Source organism: Ictidomys tridecemlineatus, chromosome 7 (assembly GCF_052094955.1).
Source record: "Ictidomys tridecemlineatus isolate mIctTri1 chromosome 7, mIctTri1.hap1, whole genome shotgun sequence".
In the NCBI taxonomy this organism is placed as follows: Eukaryota; Metazoa; Chordata; class Mammalia; order Rodentia; family Sciuridae; genus Ictidomys; species Ictidomys tridecemlineatus.
In genome coordinates this window covers 192,908,553-192,927,209 of record NC_135483.1, presented here as the reverse complement: position 1 = coordinate 192,927,209, position 18,657 = coordinate 192,908,553, and the positions used below count along the sequence as shown (strand labels likewise).

General features: G+C 44.2%; 2 protein-coding genes across 6 annotated transcripts in view; one reads left to right on the top strand and one right to left on the bottom strand.

Moving 5' to 3' along the window:
- Window positions 1–449: 449 nt before the first annotated feature.
- LOC101973439 (UDP-glucuronosyltransferase 1A6) overlaps window positions 450–18,657 on the bottom strand; it is a 76,096-nt gene continuing 57,888 nt past the window's right edge. For 4 of the 5 annotated variants that reach the window (XM_078018265.1, XM_040268042.2, XM_040268040.2 and 1 more), the window contains exons 2-5: window positions 5,269–5,400; window positions 4,574–4,661; window positions 4,179–4,398; window positions 450–1,420 (exon numbers count right to left, since the gene is read on the bottom strand). In XM_078018265.1, the coding sequence (XP_077874391.1) occupies window positions 1,123–1,420; window positions 4,179–4,398; window positions 4,574–4,661; window positions 5,269–5,400 (738 nt within the window). In that variant the 3' untranslated portion in view covers window positions 450–1,122. Of the gene's footprint in view, window positions 1,421–4,178; window positions 4,399–4,573; window positions 4,662–5,268; window positions 5,401–10,043; window positions 10,933–18,657 lie in introns of those variants that run through there. The other variant, XM_005326406.4, reaches the window with a different exon arrangement.
- On the top strand, window positions 15,417–16,817 carry LOC101973153 (dnaJ homolog subfamily B member 3). The gene has a single exon (XM_005326404.3). The coding sequence runs from the start codon at window positions 15,535–15,537 to the stop codon at window positions 16,249–16,251; it is 717 nt and encodes a 238-aa protein (XP_005326461.1). The 5' UTR covers window positions 15,417–15,534; the 3' UTR covers window positions 16,252–16,817.

Here is an 18,657-nt window from a genome sequence, read left to right as displayed (position 1 = left end):
GTCACTTGGACATGCTGCTTTTGGTCTGGGTAAGGCAGCACATCATGGTGGAAGCACATTGGGAAAGAAGTTGCTTACCTTACGGTGGCCAGGAAGCAAAGAAAGAGAGGAAGGGGCAGGTGTCAATGTCCCCTTCAAGGGCTCACCCAGCAACCTAACTTCCTCCCAGTAGGCCCCACCTCTTAAAAGTTTCACCACCCCCCAATATGCCACAGGCTGGGGACCAGCCTCCAACATGTGACTTTTGGGGGACATTCAGGCTCCAAACTATAGGAGGAACGATGGTTATTTCGGGGCAATGTGATTATTGGCAAATCCTCTTTTCTAATGTGTGATATGTCAACGTCTATATTTTTTCAATTTTCTGTCTTATCTTGCATCCATAATTAGAAAATATAATTTAATAATAAATAAATGCAACACCAATATAAAGAAAAACACAGAAAAAATAATTTATGCCAATTTATTCACAAATTTTTAGTTGTGAAAAACATCAGATAAAATGTACTTGGTTTCTATCATTGACACAAATAATGATCATCCTTGCAAATGCATCGTCCATCAATTTTATAGCATCATTATTTTTCCCCAAAGTCAGTAATCATACACTGTTCTCAAGGCTCCGACCCACCCTCTCATATACAGGCTTCCTTCTTCAGATATAAAAAGTGCCTCCTAGGAACCTGAACTTAAGTGAAGACTGACTGTCACTGGAGACTCACGGGCTGGTCCACAGCAGTCCACAAACCAAGATGGTGGCATGAAAACCGCCATGTGAAGTAGGGGAAACTGTGGGACTAACCTTGAATCCTGTGTTCCCAAACAGGCCACACGACTGCATAAGGAAAATAACCCAGAGTGCCCAGGCTGTCTGTAAGCCACAGGAGAGGAGACAGGCACAGCCAGATTGAAAATACTGACGCAGAATTTGTATCTAATACCTTTATCTACCTTTAACTAGCTATTAAATTACTTTCCTTTTTATAAAATGCTCTGGGAATGTCTAACTATGGCAAAATATTTCTTTAATAAGAATAAAAAGAATTTAACACTGACCCTATTTTCAAGTTTACCTTTGATTGGAGGATAGATCAAAATTTCACCCTACTTCCCACCAACCTCTCAATGTGCCTTGGATTTGTGGCCTTTCTTCACGCTCCCCTTTTTCCCAAAGCACTTCCGGCAGCCGTAGGCACAACATTTAAAGGCGATAAATGCCACTCCCAGCACGATGGCCAGGAGGAAGCCAATGACATCCAGAGAGTGGTACTGGTACCAGGTGAGGTCATGCGCGGCGGGGCGCAGGTGCGGGGCCCCCTTGTGCCTCATCACGAACTCCACCCAGAACACAGCCAGGTCCAGCGGCTCAATGGGGCGGTCCTTGTGGAGACTGGAGAGGCGCATGATGTTCTCCTTGTAGCTAGACACACAGACAAATGTGTGGGTGCCCAGGACATCCTCGACAATGAACAAGCCACCCTTCATGCTGGTGGCCAGGGAGGACATTACCAGACTTTCTGAACTTGGTAGAGAACTGTATTTCTGTTCTAATCAGAAAGCACGCACACACGCACACACACTCTCTCTCTCTCTCAATTAATGTTCTGTGTACATAAGAAGAAGGTGAGGAAGAAAAAGAGGAGAGGAGAAAAGAGGAAGGGAGGGAGGGAGGGAGACTGGGACCCCAAATTGTACTTTTACACATTTTTAAAACCTTGCTTCCTACTTTACTTCTTAGTTATATTTTTGTGGGAATTAGATTATGCTTTTTTATAGTAAAACAATGAAACAGGAATTTTGTGTAATATTAGATTATACTTATAGAAAAATTTAAAAATCTTACTTTATAGTAAAATGAAGGAAAAAGTCATGTCATAAATGTTAGGTGGCCTCCCACATGGCCAAAGAAAAACCATTTTGAAGTGCTAACTCCAAGGTGGTGGGTACACTCTCAACTGACTCACTGACACACCAAACCACCTGTGTGCTCAATTTAGCCTGAAGTTGCCTATGCAAACTGCTAATGCAAGATGGATTCTGATTATTAGACAGTGCTGCTAGTTGAATCAGAACAAACAAATCCAAAATGGGCAGACACTTTGGTGTGCTGATAAATTAGAAGAAGGAGAAGGAAAGAGAGAAAAGTAAGATACTCCTCTTCAGGACTTATGATCATTGCTGTTCTTAAATATATCGGTATTTTATTTAAATATATTACCATAACATAATATTCATATTTGGCCATAAATCTGGCTAAATAGCTTCCTTTTATATAGCTCTTATATTAAATTTTCTTAGAAATTTCAGTCACATTTGTTCAATTTACTTTTTTAAAATTTCGAGATGGGGTCTTGCTATGTTATCTAGACTGGGCTTGAATTTGTAATACTCCTTCCTCAGCCTCCCAAATAACTGGAATTATAGATGTGCATCACCACACCCAGCCAGCCATTCATTCAATATTTATTGAGCACCTATGATGGCATGGTTGTCTGCATAAACTGATACTTGAGACTTTTCCATTTTTCTTTGTGTTGCATAGGTACAGTCCTAGCTTAGACTGTTAGAAACATGGAGACAGAGATGTTTTGCTCAGAAACAAATAGTTGAAGTTAGATAATAACTTAAGCTAATGGGTTAGTGTTCTTTAAAAATAACAATGTGAGCAGGGGATGTGGCTCAGTGAGAGAGTATCTGCCTAGCATTCATGAAACCCTGGATTCCATCCCCAGCACCACAAAAAAAAATGAAAAATGAAATAATAACACACTAGAGAACTTGTAGTCATTTTTATGTCACATGTAGTCATCTACACTACTGAGCCAAGGAGCAAAGTCACGTGACTAATGTGAGTTTCATCAACACATGGACTGAAGCCAGGCGGCCAGCGTGCTGGTGCGTGGGCCGAACAGTGGGCCTGAAGTGCCAGGTCAGAAGACCATGCCCAGGAGAGGAAGGGCTGCGACCCACATCTCCTGCTCACCGAGCACTCCAGCCCAGGGTCGGGTGGCCTTCTCCCGCCTATCCACTGGCACAGCACACACTTAGCACCTCAAATCTGGGAGCCAGTCTTCAGTCCTCTCCCGCCTCCCCTGGCCAGGCTTGCTGTGTCCCCAGTGTACTGTGTCCTTCCAGGTGAATGCAACCCAGCTATTCTCATCTGTCCTCCCAATTGGTGCATCTTCCTAAAGAAAGCAACCTGGGTAAGCTGTGGTTTTAATGTGTCCCCAGAAGTTCAGATGTGGGGACTTTAATTCCAAATGCAGGAGTTAGAGGAGTGGTGGGGCCTATAAGAAGAGATTAGGTCACTGAGAGCCATGAATGCCTTTCTGTGGGACAGGCGTGGTTACTGGGAGGATAGGTTGCTGCAAACAAGGGTTCCCCGTGTTCCGTCTCTTTGACAAACGCCCTACCCTTCCATTTTTCTGCCACCTTATGACAGTGTGAAGCCCTCACCAAGTGCAACTCCCAGACCCTGGACTCGCCAATTTCCAGAACTGTGAGCCAGTAAACGTCTATCTTTATGAGTCACCCAGCCCCAGGTATTCTGTTATTGCAACGAAAATAGACAACGACAACACTCCTGACACTCTCACAGACACACACATACACATACAGGCATGCAAACACACACACTATCTATTGCTGGAAGGGACACACTGCTGGCCATCATTTCTTCCCCTGGCTGGGAGTCGGCTTGACAGCATTACCTTACACTTCATGCAGATAGCATGTGATCTGATGGCTCTTGCCCACAGAACAGTTTTCAAGAGTCATTTTTGAAAAAACGAGCATTTGCTTTTCTTCTCAGCTTTTGTCTGTGATATCACAGAACGTCCACCTGTGCGATGCCTCGTGGATACAAGGCCTCAGAGGAAACACTATACTTGTGAACCTGGGCTTGTTTTGTCTTAGGGACATTCTGCTTCTTGTAACAGAACATTTCTCTCTGCAGAAACTCATAGATGAGGCACCTATTATGGTGACTCTTTTGTTAAATAAAATTTTAAATCTAGTAGGGGAAATAAAAGGTCATAAGAACTAAAGTGTCCTTTCATAAAGTGAATCCCCAAATTATCTTATTTATGAGTCTGGTTTTGGGGGTATTTTCACACCAGAATGTTGACGGTGAACCCAAAGGGGAAAACACAGGTGGTATTCTTTACCCTCTCTCTTACCTTTTGTCATTGATGACTGCTTTTAGGGCATTTGCCAAATCATCAGAAGTCATCTCAAGGACATTCAAGGTCACGCCAGCTCCCCGCGTCTCCATGCGCTTGGCATTGTCCATCTGGTCACCGAACAAGGGCATCATCACCATCGGTACCCCGTTGCATATGCCTTCGTAAATGCCGTGGGAGCCAGCATGCGTGATGAACGCGCGCGTCTTCGGGTGACCTGGGAGGCAGAACCGTGAGGGATGCGGCTGTCCTGCGGCTGAGGCCCGGGGGGGCTGCGCTGGGCCCCACAGAAGCACACAGGGAGGGCGTGGCCGCCCAGACCCGCAGGCCAGCACCCAGCGCAACCACCCGGGAGCCCGCGCCCGTGCCCGGCTCCGACCCTCCCAACATACCAAGCAGGTCATTCTGCGGTAACCACTTGACGAGCTTCGTGTTCTTCGCGAGATTGGATGGAGGAGTTCCCGTGTAGCGCCACAGGACCTTGCAGAGGCGAAAGGGACATCTTCATAAAAGAATGTGGCAGGATTTAAAACAAAATAAAAAAGCCCCGCGACAGCAGCCGGGCAGCAAGTCCTCTGAAGGAAGAGAATGCGCATGACCTCTGCAGGGCCGAGACCTGCAACGCCGCGGGCCTGGGCGGCCGGCGAGGCTCCTCCCCGGGCACCGGCTGCGCACCAGGGCTCCCCTTGTGCGCCTCAGGGGAAAGCTTACTGAAGACAGCAGTGGATGAAGAACAGCACGTGAAAGAAAGCGAGTGTTCTAACCAACAGCCTTCTGGAGAAATGCTCCAATTAATATGAAGAAACAACATGTTATTTATTTTTATCTGAATTCTCCATTTTTAACTAAAGGTCTCTACAAGTGTCTCTTAGAGAAAAATGAGACTTCTGAGTGAAGGGGACCATGGTTTAAAGGTAGTTAAGGGTTAAATTTCACCAAAACAAGTGAAATAAATAACAAATAAAAACCACTTTGGATTAGGGAAAGTGAATGGCCAAATCTTCAGTTGCAACTAGTGGAATTAATTTAGCTACTATAAGTCTCTATGAAGGTAGGCATAGAGGAGTGATATACAGAGCCTTCTTACCGTCTGGGGTATTCTGCCCAAGGCATCAGCAATTTCCATAGCCTTCTTCTGGGGAATCTCTGAGACCATTGAACCCAAAGAGAAAACCACAATTCCATGTTCTCCAGAGGCGTTGACATAGGCTTCAAATTCCTAGAGCCATAGGAGAGATTCCCAGTTAATTGTTTGCTCATATTCTTTAGTGACTATATACATTAAGCTATGAACTGGATGTCTTTCTAACAATGTGAAAGGCAAAAATTGGGAATTTTATATCATTTCCCCTCCCTTGCTACCCCCACAGGAGCTTTACAAGGTTACCAGTGGGACCGCCTTGAGATTCGGAATCCAGGCAATGTGCTCATTTCCCAAAAGAAAAGCGGAGGTGCACACACATATCTATGCACACACATGCACGCACATCCATGTAGACTCATTCACAGCCATGTACATGCACACACGGCCATATACAGCCACATACACACAGCCATGTACATTCATGCACACAGGGTGGCCGTCCCACTTTGGGAAAATGGAGCTCTGATAATCATGGCAATCCTCCCCAGCCCTAGGTAATTAATGATCCGATTACCCTGAGAGTCTCCCAGATAGTTTTATGTGTTCACGAAGCATATCAAGGCCACTGATGCAATTGTGAAATGGTAGGTTTGCATACAACTGGGGGTTCCCTGGGATATGATACTGGGGAAGCCAGGACCCTGGTAAACCTACCTGTGAGGTACAGAAGACTTCTCATGGGGCTCAGCATGTGTCACTTGAACGGCAACATTTGCCAAGCTCAACCACAGACATGGACAGAAAAGTGCAAACACTGAGCAGCCTTCCCAGGGAGGAGCCACTCCCACCCACCCTCACCAGGCTCAGACCCTCAGAAGTTGTCTGGCTCATCATAGCAGCTGACCTTATCCAATGGTCTCATCAACTAGGTCAGAGAGGCCAACTCATTCTGCCCACCACACCACATTTTTGGTCAATGGCAAGAACATCCTGACCATGGCTCTTCTAAAATCCCTCTTCCAGGGATCAAGACCACATGCCTCCTTCCCTCTTTCCTGAGGCAGATCACATATAAGTGCACTTTCCTACTCAGTGATGTGAATGGCTGACCTTCACTCCTATAGGCTACATTTAATCTTGTAGGGAAAAGGCCAGAGTCTAATTTCCTATCTTTTACACTCTCCCACACCCATTCTGCAACCAGGAGAATGTGATAAACACAATGTCAAGCTCACAGCTCCACAAACATCCAGTTGAATAGCAGGACTTAAGCTCAAATGGCATGAAAGTTCACCTACAGGTGACAACAGAGCAACCACAGAAATCGTGTTATCACAGCCAGCACCCAGCCCTGTGCCAGCTTTTGTGGGGTTGGATAAAGCTGGGGTTGATCCCTCTCCTGCTAATACTTCCTCTAAACCTTGCCCTAACTTCACAGCCACTGGAATGGCCAAAGAGTGAAGCAACATGTTAACTGAAAATAACCTTTGATTCCCCCACCCCTTGACTCCTTCCAAAAGGGAGGAGACCCTCTCACCTTGTAGTGAAAGGATTCCCCACTCTGATGAGCCCTCCTCCACTCAAGACAAAAACTTTAGAAGAGCTCCTAAATTTTACTGGGTACTTTTAGTTTCAGGATTTTATCATATTTTCCCTTGGCAAATATCTTTTTGCTTTTCAAGAGTCCAATTCAACGACATGCTGGAAACCTCACGCTTTACCACTTTACCCTCAGGTCAACCACACCTACTCAGGGCTTCCTCTTCCTGTGCACATTCCTCCAGGCCACCCCGAAGTCTCTGCCTCCCTAATCTTGTATCTGGCCACAGTCTCTGAAAGGCTACAGTCCACAAAGAGCCTCTCTCCCTGCCAGAGGAATGACTCCTGGATCTCTTGAGGCTCACTCCTTTCTCACCAAATGTTGTTCTCCAATTCTTTTCCTTCCAGACCCACTGAAGATGTGTTAAAGCCGGGTCATGTTTTCTCTAGGGATGCTCTTAATGGAATAAAGACTTTGTCTTTATTCTTGAAGTTCAGGACTTCCACCCAGAGGGCTGGAACTAGGACAACTGCCACCAGAGGGAAGGGAACGCAGAGCAGTTTTAACTAACAAAGGGGTAGAGAGAAAACAGCGCGTAATTTGACAAACCAGCAAAAATCAGGCAAAGAGGGAAACAGCAAAGTCAATGAAATGTAAAATAAATCAGACAAGGTGCAATCAAACCTAGTCATAGAGTCAAACAGGCAAAATTCACCTATTAAAGCAATATGTCTGGCCAGATTACAAATACCACCTTCATGGTATATAAAAAGAAAGTCTGAAGACAGTGGGCACTGAAGAGGTATGAGGGAAATTTTAAAAAGGAATACAGGAGTGGCAAAATTAACTTATATAAATAGTTGGATTTCCGATTAAAACAAGACAAAGAAGGCTACTGTCAGCTACAGTTACATGGATATTTTCACACCTGAGCATGTGTGCACCAAACAAAGCATCCACCAATAGGTAGTTTGTGCAATTCACCAAATTTATGGGATAGAGGGGAATATGATTATATCAATAAATGCTGGAAAAACAGCTGATAAAATTTAACAACCTGTCCTTATAAACCTCCCAAAGATTAAAATTATTTGAATAAAGACTGTTTTCCCACAAACAGTGGCAAACATAATGCAAAATGAAAAAGTAAAACTCAGTTTCCCCTAAAATCAGCAACCAGCCAGGAATCCTGGCAATCACCAGAATCATTCACCTGCTCTTAGAGCTTCTAGTGAATTCAACAGCCCTAGTATTTTGCATGAAATTTGGAATGGAAGAACCCAAAATTTCCTTATCAAAAACTGACTGAATTTTCATTTTTAAAAAGTCATGAAAATCAATATTTTGGTGAGGTAGCTGAAAATGAATAGGTAATTAGAGCTAGAAATGGAAAAATAACACATTCACAGTAGTGACAAAAAACTAATACACTTAAAAATGAGAAAAACAGAATAAATATGAGGAAAACTATAAAATATTTGATCCTTCCAATATTTGATAATGTTGGAAGTCATAACAAAATATCCTAGAATACAAATTCCAATGTTTCTCCACAGTGAACTAGATTAGACGGCTAGCAGTATAAACCATGGGACCTAAGCATCACGAAATACTGATGAGCAGTTAATAAATAGATATAGCATTTAGAACTGGAGCAATAATCCCAGCATATTCATAAGTGATCAACAGGCACATATTACCACCCTATTTTGTAAAACAAACATAAAAAGCTACATATATATATATATATATATATATATATATTATGTATATGCACGTATACAATTATAGATATCTTTATGCAATCATAGGAATATAAAGAAATATTGGGGATTGCTACCTATCCAGAAACTAGTTCTAGTTTGTACCTGTTTTTTCATTCATTCATTTGCCAAATATTCCACCAGCACCCACTGTACATTAGTCTTAGGAACTGATGTTCCAGGCATAGCAAGCACATATAGACCATTTGCCAGATGTTAGGGATGCACGTGGCAGCAGGTGATGGACACAAAGTCTCACGTGCCTTCACATGGCTCAGGACATGGAGGAGACGGTGGGAAACCCCCTAAGTGAAATGATAGCGTGTCTGATGGACTCTGAAGGAATCTGCACAGAATGCTGCTGGAGAGGGCCAACTCCAAGGAGGTGACACTGAAGCTGATCTCAAAGACGAGCAGACAGATGTGACAAATTCAGAGGGCAGCTCACTGAGAGGGGCAGTGTACCAAGGATCCTGAGCCAGAAAGACGGACTATCCCAGGAATAGACAAGGCTGGTGTGGTGGGGGAAGATCCTAAGATTTATAAACAAGTCTTTTCATTCTGATTGGAATTTCCAGTGTGCATGCTGTCACCAAAGTTTTAAATATCAAAGTGAATGTGAAATGCCATTGCTTTCTCTTGGATCTTTCAGTGATAGCAAAAACATTTCTCTTTCATGCCTCTATAATTTGGGCAGGCTGACTAGATTTCTTTCCTATCTGAGATGTACCAATTGGTTTGGTGATATTTCACCTATTCATTTCCCTCTATCTAACAGAGAATCATTAATGGTTTTCTATCCTGTTAGATTTTATCATGTCACTTTTAGGAAATCAGTAATACTCATTCTTTCTCAAGTAGGCCACCTCCTCCACACACATTTGTCCTCATCCACACAGGCCATAGGATGTCAGACATTTAGAGCAAGATCTTCCAGGGGTCATCAGCTCTCCCTCCACACTGCAGAATGAGATTCATGACCTTTCTGCCCAATGGCAGAACCCATTGGTAACTAACTTATTAAAAGAGAGGTCACAGGATCCGGATTCCTGTTAGCACACCCAGAATCTGGAAGTCCCCTTGCCAGGATCTATAAATGCCAAAGAACTATTGATCAGATTAAACTTCAAGTCTGTTACCTGATCAAGGGCAAAGTGCAAGGTGCCTCAAACCCAGCACTCTGTGTTTATGGCATTTAATACTTACTGCATTAAATTGACAACTACCCACTGAAATGCCCAGAATAAAATTCCTAAAGCATGCTTTCTTAAACTCTTATTAGATCTAAAGAATAACTCAGAAGATTATACCAAAGACAGAAACACTGATGTCTAGAAGACACGCAGGACAGAATTTGACAAAAGAGGACATTTAAAACTACCTCATCATGTTGCCCTGCATATATCTAAGAAAAGTTCCTTCATCCAAAGTACTTGTGATAATATGGGCAGGTAAAGTTCCCCTCAAATACACACCTGGGAGATTGGCTTTGTGTGAAGGCAGTTGATCCCACCAACAAAAACCATATTGGGCATGATGGGCATGGGGTAATCCTTCACAAAGTCCTTTCTCATCAGCCAGACTGAGGCTGAGCTCAGAAGGTCCTGAAGAGTCAGGTCTCTCTGAAGGACTTGTGAAGCGAGTGCTGCGTAAGGGGAATAAACCATACTGCACAGAAAGTTCTCCAACAAGGCAATGAGCACGTTCTTCACTCGCTGCAGAAAGGTCATGTGATCTGAGTTTGAAGTCAGAGCCCTGGGCACATAGGACAGTGGGCTGGGGCACTGGGTAGCTTTTAAGTCCAGGCCGCAAGGCAGTGCATTCAAGAAGTTCACAGCTGGCAGATCTAGGTACTGGGCCACGATGGAACCACAAGGCAGGAAAGGGTCTGTCAGCACAGCATCGAAGTCGCTCTCCACCAGGGAGGCCATGAACTCCTTGTTGTGTAGTAGGTGGGAGCAGCCAGACAGAAGAACGGCAGAGTCCTTTTGGGCTTTCTCATACATTTTGGCCACGTGCTGCAGGAAAGGCACATTCTCAAAAGCATAAAACCCAAGTTCAGCAAAAGAGGTTTCTACGTCCTCCCTTTGGAATGGTACAGGATACTTCTTCAAGGAGTAAAATGATGCTTCTTTTATATGAATTGATGCTTCAGGTGTTATGACCACCATTTCATGTCCTCTCTTCTGTAGCTGCTGGATGACCCCGACCATGCTCAGCCAGTGACTGCCATCTACTGGGATTATCAACAGTTTCTCCGCATGGGATATAGAAGGGTTGAGCACACACAGTAGCAAGCCCAAGAGAAGTGCGCATGGGCCCTGGGACACTACTGCCATGGTGCCTCCACCTCTTCTGCTGCCTGCAGTACACCTCACATGTAGCCAATCCATACACTAAGTTAATGTTTGATAGTGTCACATGACTAAAGCCCTCCTTCTCCAAAGTCAGCAGGAAGCTTGCTGTCAGAGATGAGGGTGGAGCTTTACTTAACAGGGTTTCTTAACAGGCAGCAACAGTTGAGCTGGCCAGAATCCTTCCTCTAATTACATTCTTGAGTGTGCACAGAAAGAAAAATATCTCCAGCACCTTTGCATCCATTAAATTATTATTTTCATGGATCAAGAACATGTAACCAGAAGAAAAAGGCCCACTACATAACAAAGTAGACTTCCATTCCAGAAAGAGAAAGTTTCTTGGAATGCAACACTCAAACCACCTTTGGCCCATGGAGACTTTAAGAATGCCCTTCTCCACTGCTCCCTTGGGGCTCTGCCTGACCACTTTTATTAGCTTTTCATTTTTAAGCTCCATCAAGATGAACAGACTCATGATCTAAACTGATAAACAGGGACCTTGGAGGCTGTGAAATGTACTAGAAAGAAATTAATGATGTGGATCAAGGGAGGGGGTCATGCTAGGGTAGAGACCAACTGGGAAGGGAAATCCACTAGAGAGGGTATGCACAGAAGGCTTCTCCAAAGACAGACTTGTACTCACTCAGAGAGACAGTCAGGGGATATTTGACAAATAGGAAATCAAAATAGATAAGCAAGTTCAATTGTATTCATGGCACTGGCCCAAGGTCCAGGGTAAACTCCAACAACTGCATTAAAGGCAAAGGGGACAGGTGAACAAAACAATAATAAAACTCTGTACTTATTGAGTGTGCCCTATGTGCCAAGCACTGTTAAGTGCCCCCATAAAACACTTTATGCAATCACTTAGAACTGTCCTGTAGAGGCAGACAGCATTTTTCTCACTTTACAAAGATACTGGGGCTAAAAGAAGCAAATCAATTTGCCAGAGTCCTGCATATATAAGTGGTAGGGCTAAGACCCAGGCCCTGGGGGTCTGTGCTCCAAGTCCCTGATCTTTTGACCTCTAACAGCTCCCAGATAATGATGGCCAAGCCCTGGATTGAAATTTACAAGCAATTAGAAGCTGGAAGAAAAATCTGTGATCTTAGGTCATTGCCCAATCAAACTGAGAGAAGTAAAGGCAGGTGGAAGAACTTTAAGGCCAAGAACAGTGTTCATACAGCACCAGCTGGTGTCCTAGGAGACCAGGCAAAGGTTGGGAGTGAGCTTATAATAGCTGCTGAACAAAAATGCCCCTCCCAAAGAATGGGCCAACCATTCTTTCAGGCACCACTGAGCCCTGCAATCTTTTGGGGGGTGGGGATCAGTGGCTCTTCTCTACAAGACCTGGATGAAAACAGATACCAACATTTCTACCATGGACATCACTGCCAACCATACTTGGGGATGTGCTAAGAAGGTCATAGAGAAACTGCCAACTTTAAATTGGTGTCCCATGGGACACAGTAACAGGGACCCCTCCTCCTTGTACTTAGGGTCCCTTTTCTATAAGCCACCATCCTTCCTTAACAGATCCCCCATCTCCCATGGGAATGCACACAACTGCACACTCGGGCCCCAGCAGCTTCTCTCTGCCTCCCACACTCTTAATTCTGGGTGAGCAGAAAACATGTAGCAGTGTTTTCGTTATTTGTTGTGTCCTTATCTGTAATCATGAACCCTGCAGTCCAAGCTTAACTTTAAGATTGATAATTCTTCCAAAGTCCCAATGTTATGAGTTCATCTACAGATAACAGGGAGCAAAGGGGCACACAGTTGCCACTGTAATGATTTTATGACTTTTCTGAATCATGCAGAGCCTTGGCCTCTTTTTTTCAATGCAGTACTGGGACACCCCAGGCCTCATGTAGGCTTTACAAGTGCTCTACCACTGAGCTACACCTCTAGATCGTGGAGTTTTTTTAGGTTTGAGAAGGTTTGAGACTACAACTCTCCCTGATCAGCAAATATGTGTCCTAATCTTTATGGCAAGCAATCCTAATTCATCATGACCACTCTAAGAACCATGGCTGAGTGACCCAAAAAAACTTCTGCCTGGCACCTGAGCAAACCTGACACTTAAATCCCATTGCCAATTCACTGAATATTTATGGAACATGTGAGCACTACTGTGTGCTAGGCATTCTGCCCAGAGGACAGCCAGAAAACCAATGTAGAAATAACTCTGCCTGTGAGGAGGGGACCAGCAGGCAGAGACAAATTTACAACCAGAGAGCTGGAGGGCAGAGTGAGATGTGCCCTGGTGGCCACGGAAGAAAAACAGGACAGTAACATTTTCTTTCCCTGGGGGCTATTGAAGAGTGAAGTGTTCATGTAAAGTTTTCCTGGAACCCACAAGGAAGTGTTTTCCTTTTTAAACTGAAGCTAGAAGTTAATAATCCCACCATTTGGGGCACTCTGAATTCCTTTAATATGACCAAAATGGAGGGATTTATTACTAAAGGAACAACATAAACATATCCATTGTCCTGCAGATCATCTATAGGACCCTCCATGGGAAACAAATCTGTCTTCTTCAAACCTCTGCAGCATTCTCTTCTATTCTGCCTTTCTTATTCACCAGTTTGTAGATCTGTCCTTGCTATTAGACTGTACATAAGTATCTACATTCCTTACAGGCAAGATTTCAATTTAGGAATCACTGTCTCACCCAGGCACCCATCCACAGTCTTTTAGACAGTCTGCACTCAGTAAAAGTTCTGTGTAGCTCAACTACCCTCTCCCTTTGCTCTAGGCCCCACATCCAGCTGGCAGGTGCTGAATATGGATGATTCTTTCACCACCTCTCAGCCCCTTCTGCTGGCTCCCCTGGGAGCAGCCTCAGGCTCCAGTCCCTTCAACCATTAGCTGTTGAGTGTGACTCACAGCATCAGCCACTCCCTGCCCTGCCCACCACACCACTGCTGGCACCTTGCTCAACAGCTTCCTAAGACCCACAAGAACATTCATACTCTACAGTCTTTCCTTCAGGACATCCTAGAATGAACCCAGACCATCTGCCTAAGCACATTCCTCCTCTCTAGCTCTTCTACTTGATTCTTCCCTCTGCTGTGTGCTCTCCAGCCATCCTGGATCATTTGCCCTTCCCAAAACCTGTTGTGTACTTTCCCAAGTTGCTTTGTTCATACTGGACTTCACTCCTGAACAGTTGTCTACTAATGTTTATTGTGTGCTTACTAAGTGCCAAGTCCAGGAATTCAAGTTGTGTTACTCAATGTGATATAAAGTTGGCAATTTGTTCTGGAGAGATAATGCACCCAGTTCCACTCATTTTCCTTCATGTTGAAATCTTAGAAAGTTCATTGGTTAATCATTTTCCCCTTAGAACTAAATAGCCTTTATTGATGTATTGCTTCACAACTAATCAAAGCAGGAATATTGTGCCCAAAAAGAGAACAGAGAGAAAATTGAGAGAGCTCAGATATCAAGAAATGTCAAAAAGAAAACCATCATGATCTAGTAGTTTCAGTGGAACTAATCTCTGCATCCCAAGTTTACCCCAGTACTATAAAGATGGCACACAGATTATACAGATCTTGATTTACTAGACCAGTGATTCTCAAACTATGGGCTGGGGATCCTTGGGGATCCCCCAAGAACTTTTAAAGGGAATTTTACAAAGTCAAAACTATTTCCTAGAGGGGCCTGTAGCATACACCTGTAATCCCAACTACTCCAGAGGCTGAGGCAGGAGGTCCAGACCAGTCTCAGCAACTTGGCAAGACACCCTCCATTCTCCACAAAAAAAAAAAAAAAAAAAAAAATGTTGCTCTGACAACAATGCTGATTTTTTTTTACTGTTTTACAAGCATACAGGGGAGATAATTAAAGGTTTCCAACCTCAAAACAACTGAATGCAGAAGAAGACATGAAAATACAACTCTCTATTAAGTCAGATAATAAAACGAGATGTGAAAAATGTAAAACGATGCCACTCTTCTCACGGGATTATTTTGTTTGGAAAAACGGCTATTTTCTCATATGAATGGGATTTACGCCAGCGTGCCAAGGGTCGTTATTATTGCCTAATGAGTACATCTTTTAATTCTCAGTTTCAATTTCTTATACATGTTAGACACAACACGGTCACAGTAAAGCAACGGGTCCTGAGGACAGCAGTCCGCCGCAGTCACATGACCGCCCCACCCAGGGTCCACCAACCTACCCTTTCCCTCAAGGCCCTCACCCTGCTGGGGCAGAGGGCTCCACGCACAGAGGAGTGTTAAACGGCATCTCCGGAGCGGCCAGGGCTCGCCCCTCTCTCTCCAGGGCGGGTCACGCTCCTGGTCTATTCTCACCCCAAGGGCAGGTCCGAGTGGGCGGGGCTGTGGGCGGGGCTGTGGGCGGGGCCTCCACGCCCGGGAGTGGGGCGTCACAGAGCGCCTCCTCCAGCGGTGGGCACAGGCCCCAAGCACAGCATTCTGGGATGCGGCACCGACGGAGGCCTCGGCCAATGAGAGGCGGCTACGTCATAAGGGACGCCCTTGTCGGCCGCCCTCGCTGCAGCCCGCACTCGGCCGCGTGCCCCTGCTGCCCCCGCGCCGCTCGCCCGTGCCCTGGCCACGGGCCGCGCCCGCCGCCCAACATGGTGGACTACTACGAGGTGCTGGGTGTGCCCCGGCAGGCCTCCTCGGAGGCCATCAAGAAGGCGTACCGCAAGCTGGCGCTCAAGTGGCACCCCGACAAGAACCCGGAGAACAAGGAGGAGGCCGAGAAGAGATTCAAGCAGGTGGCCCAGGCCTACGAGGTGTTGTCGGACGCCAAGAAACGCGACGTCTACGACCGCTACGGCGAGGCCGGCGTGGACGGCGGCAGCGCGGGCGCAGGCACCTTCGAGGACCCCTTCCAGTTCGTCTTCACTTTCCGCGACCCGGCTGAGGTCTTCAAGGAGTTCTTCGGCGGCCGGGACCCTTTTTCGTTTGACTTCTTCGGAGACCCCCTTGAGAACATTTTTGGGGGTCGGAGGAGCTCCCGGGGAAGCAGAGGGTCCGCACCCCTTTTCTCTACCTTCAGTGGCTTCCCAGCTTTTGGGGGTGGTTTTTCTTCTTTTGATACAGGATTTACTTCCTTTGGTTCCCTTGAAAATGGAGGCCTTTCTTCCTTCTCCATGTCTTGTGGCAGTGGTGGGACAGGAAGCTTCAAGTCCATGTCAACTTCCACCGAAATAGTTAATGGCAAAAAAGTCACCACCAAAAGAATCATTGAGAATGGCCAGGAAAGAGTGGAAGTGGAAGAAGACGGAGAGTTAAAGTCCCTGATAATAAATGGCAGAGAGCAGTTGCTACACATTGACACCAAGTAATTCCCCTGGACTTAAAGCACATTTGGGGGAATAGCAGGACATTTTTTTAAGACTGCAAGTGAAGTCTACTTTCAAAACAGCTGTACCCAAGAATGTATAAACAGTTCATGCCAACACCAATTTGTTGTTCTTGTTGGGACTACACGAATAGAATCTCTGTCTTTAAAACTGTTGTAAATATCTGTATGCACTGTGCTATTTATTAAACTTAATCCCAAGGCAGACGATGATTATTTCGTAGTGCTAGGAAAAAGTGGTCACTACAGCACTTTAATCGTTCATTATTTCATTGTTTGAAATATGAGCCATTGAAATATGAATCAATTTGTTGGCACATAGCAGTGAAAGATATTAATAATAGTTCTGGTTTAAAATAAAGATGGATTTTGGTTGTACATAAATTGGTGGTATAGCAAGAGTTGACCATTGTTTAAATGAAATGTTAAAACCTGGCTTTTCTTTAAAGAGTTAAATGTAGCAAAATGGGTTTACCTAGTTTCCTGTGGTCGCTGTAACAAATTACCACAAACATGCTGTCTTAATAAATTTGTATTTCTCCTCTGAAAGTTCTGGAAAACAGAAGTCTGAAATCCATTTCACTGAAAAGAGTGGACCAGGAGCATGCTCCCTCTTACGGGGAAATGTTCAAGTAAAGGTATTTAATGTCAGGATTATACTCGGGCCTGACTTGGTTCTACAACTAGAGGCTGGAAAGAAGCAAAGAAACAGAGCCTTTCCCTAAGGCTACATGACACTCCCTGAGAGCCATGTTGAGGACAGATATCCTATTAGCTTGACAAACTAGTTTTTTCCAGAAAGATTGGTTAGGTGAGGCACCATGTACCACACACCAAGGCATGGGTAGCAACACAGCAAGCTCTTAGTCCTTTGCAGAGCAGTTGTGTGGCCTGAACACACTGTCAACTAGAACTGTGTGAGAACAGGCCTGACCCTTATTGTGTCCTAGAATTCCAGTGTGCATGGAATGACATGCAGATGACTCAACGGCAGGAACATGGGATGGGACTCAGCACTCTCATAGGCACCCAGACTGTTGAAGCCACTTTCAGGGAACAGTCCTGAGATACCTGTGCAGTTGCTCCCTATGTAGTAACCTTTCAAAGAGTGTCATAAAATACCACATGTGGAGGCTCACACCTGCAATTTCAGCTACTTGGTGGGCCGAAGCAGGAGGAACACAGGGCAACTTAACAAGATTCTGTCTCAAAATGAAAAATAGAGCTGTGAATGGAGCTCGGTAGTAGAACATCCTGGGTTCAATACCCAGTATCACACACAAACAAAAGCGAAATATTTTTAAAAACAAACTTCCAGGGATTTAAGAAAACATGTTCATTTGGCAGAGAAAGGGGATTCATACCAGTGAGCATACTCATTAAGGAGTCGCTGGGGTGGCTTTGTTTCCAAAGAAGCTGGGGGAGCAGGAGTTTGAACTCAAAGGAGCAGGCAGTGTCCAAATGGTGATGCATGTGAAATCACTACTCTACACAAGGCAGACTGAGTGTGTGTAGCAACACAGTAGGTCACAAAATGGTCCAGAAAGAATTCAGTGGTAGGCAAAAGGCCTGGCATACCAAGTTCACTCAGAGGTCACAGTCTTTAAGATCTCTGGCTAGTCTTAATTGTTGGGAGCAAACCTGAAAATTAATTAGGGCATATTCTATATCAGTGCTGCAGTGAATAGAAATTTTTCTATCTACAGAGATAATAAAGCATTTTTTCATTGTTATCAATTTATTGAATAAGAAGTATATTTCAATGGAACAAAACTTTAAAAGTTCTACAGTTTACAATGAACAGTATCTCTTCTAGCCCTCTTCCCACACTGCCCAATTCTTCTACCAAAATAACTAATAAAGCATTTTCCTTAAAGAATATTTAGAACTGAAAATCCGTTTTGAAAATGTGTAAGCTGGATAAAAGCTCCTATGAACTAATGGTTAGGAATAAAATCAAGCATATGATGTGAATGAGCATACTTCTTCCATCAAAAGAAACTAATTTGAGGGTTTTTTAAAAATTATCTGAATTATTTAAAATGCTCACAGTATTCTAAGTGAAAATAAAGAGCCTGGCAAAAAAAAAGAGTAGCCACACTGGCATCAGGTGAAATATGGACAGTATTTAAACATAACAGCCAACTCTATAAACAAGGTGCAAGCACTAAACCTACATGCACCAACCCGGCTACTGCAAAGTCTTTTTTTAAAAAAATCAACTATATTTTAGCAAATACCACTTACATCATGAAAAAATACTAGTTATATAACATTAGGCAGATTCAATGAATTTATTACAAAAGAATTGAAATTAGGCAATATGGGTATATGCTCAGAATATTTATGAAATTTGGTCATGTAGTATGACATGACACCATAACTCATC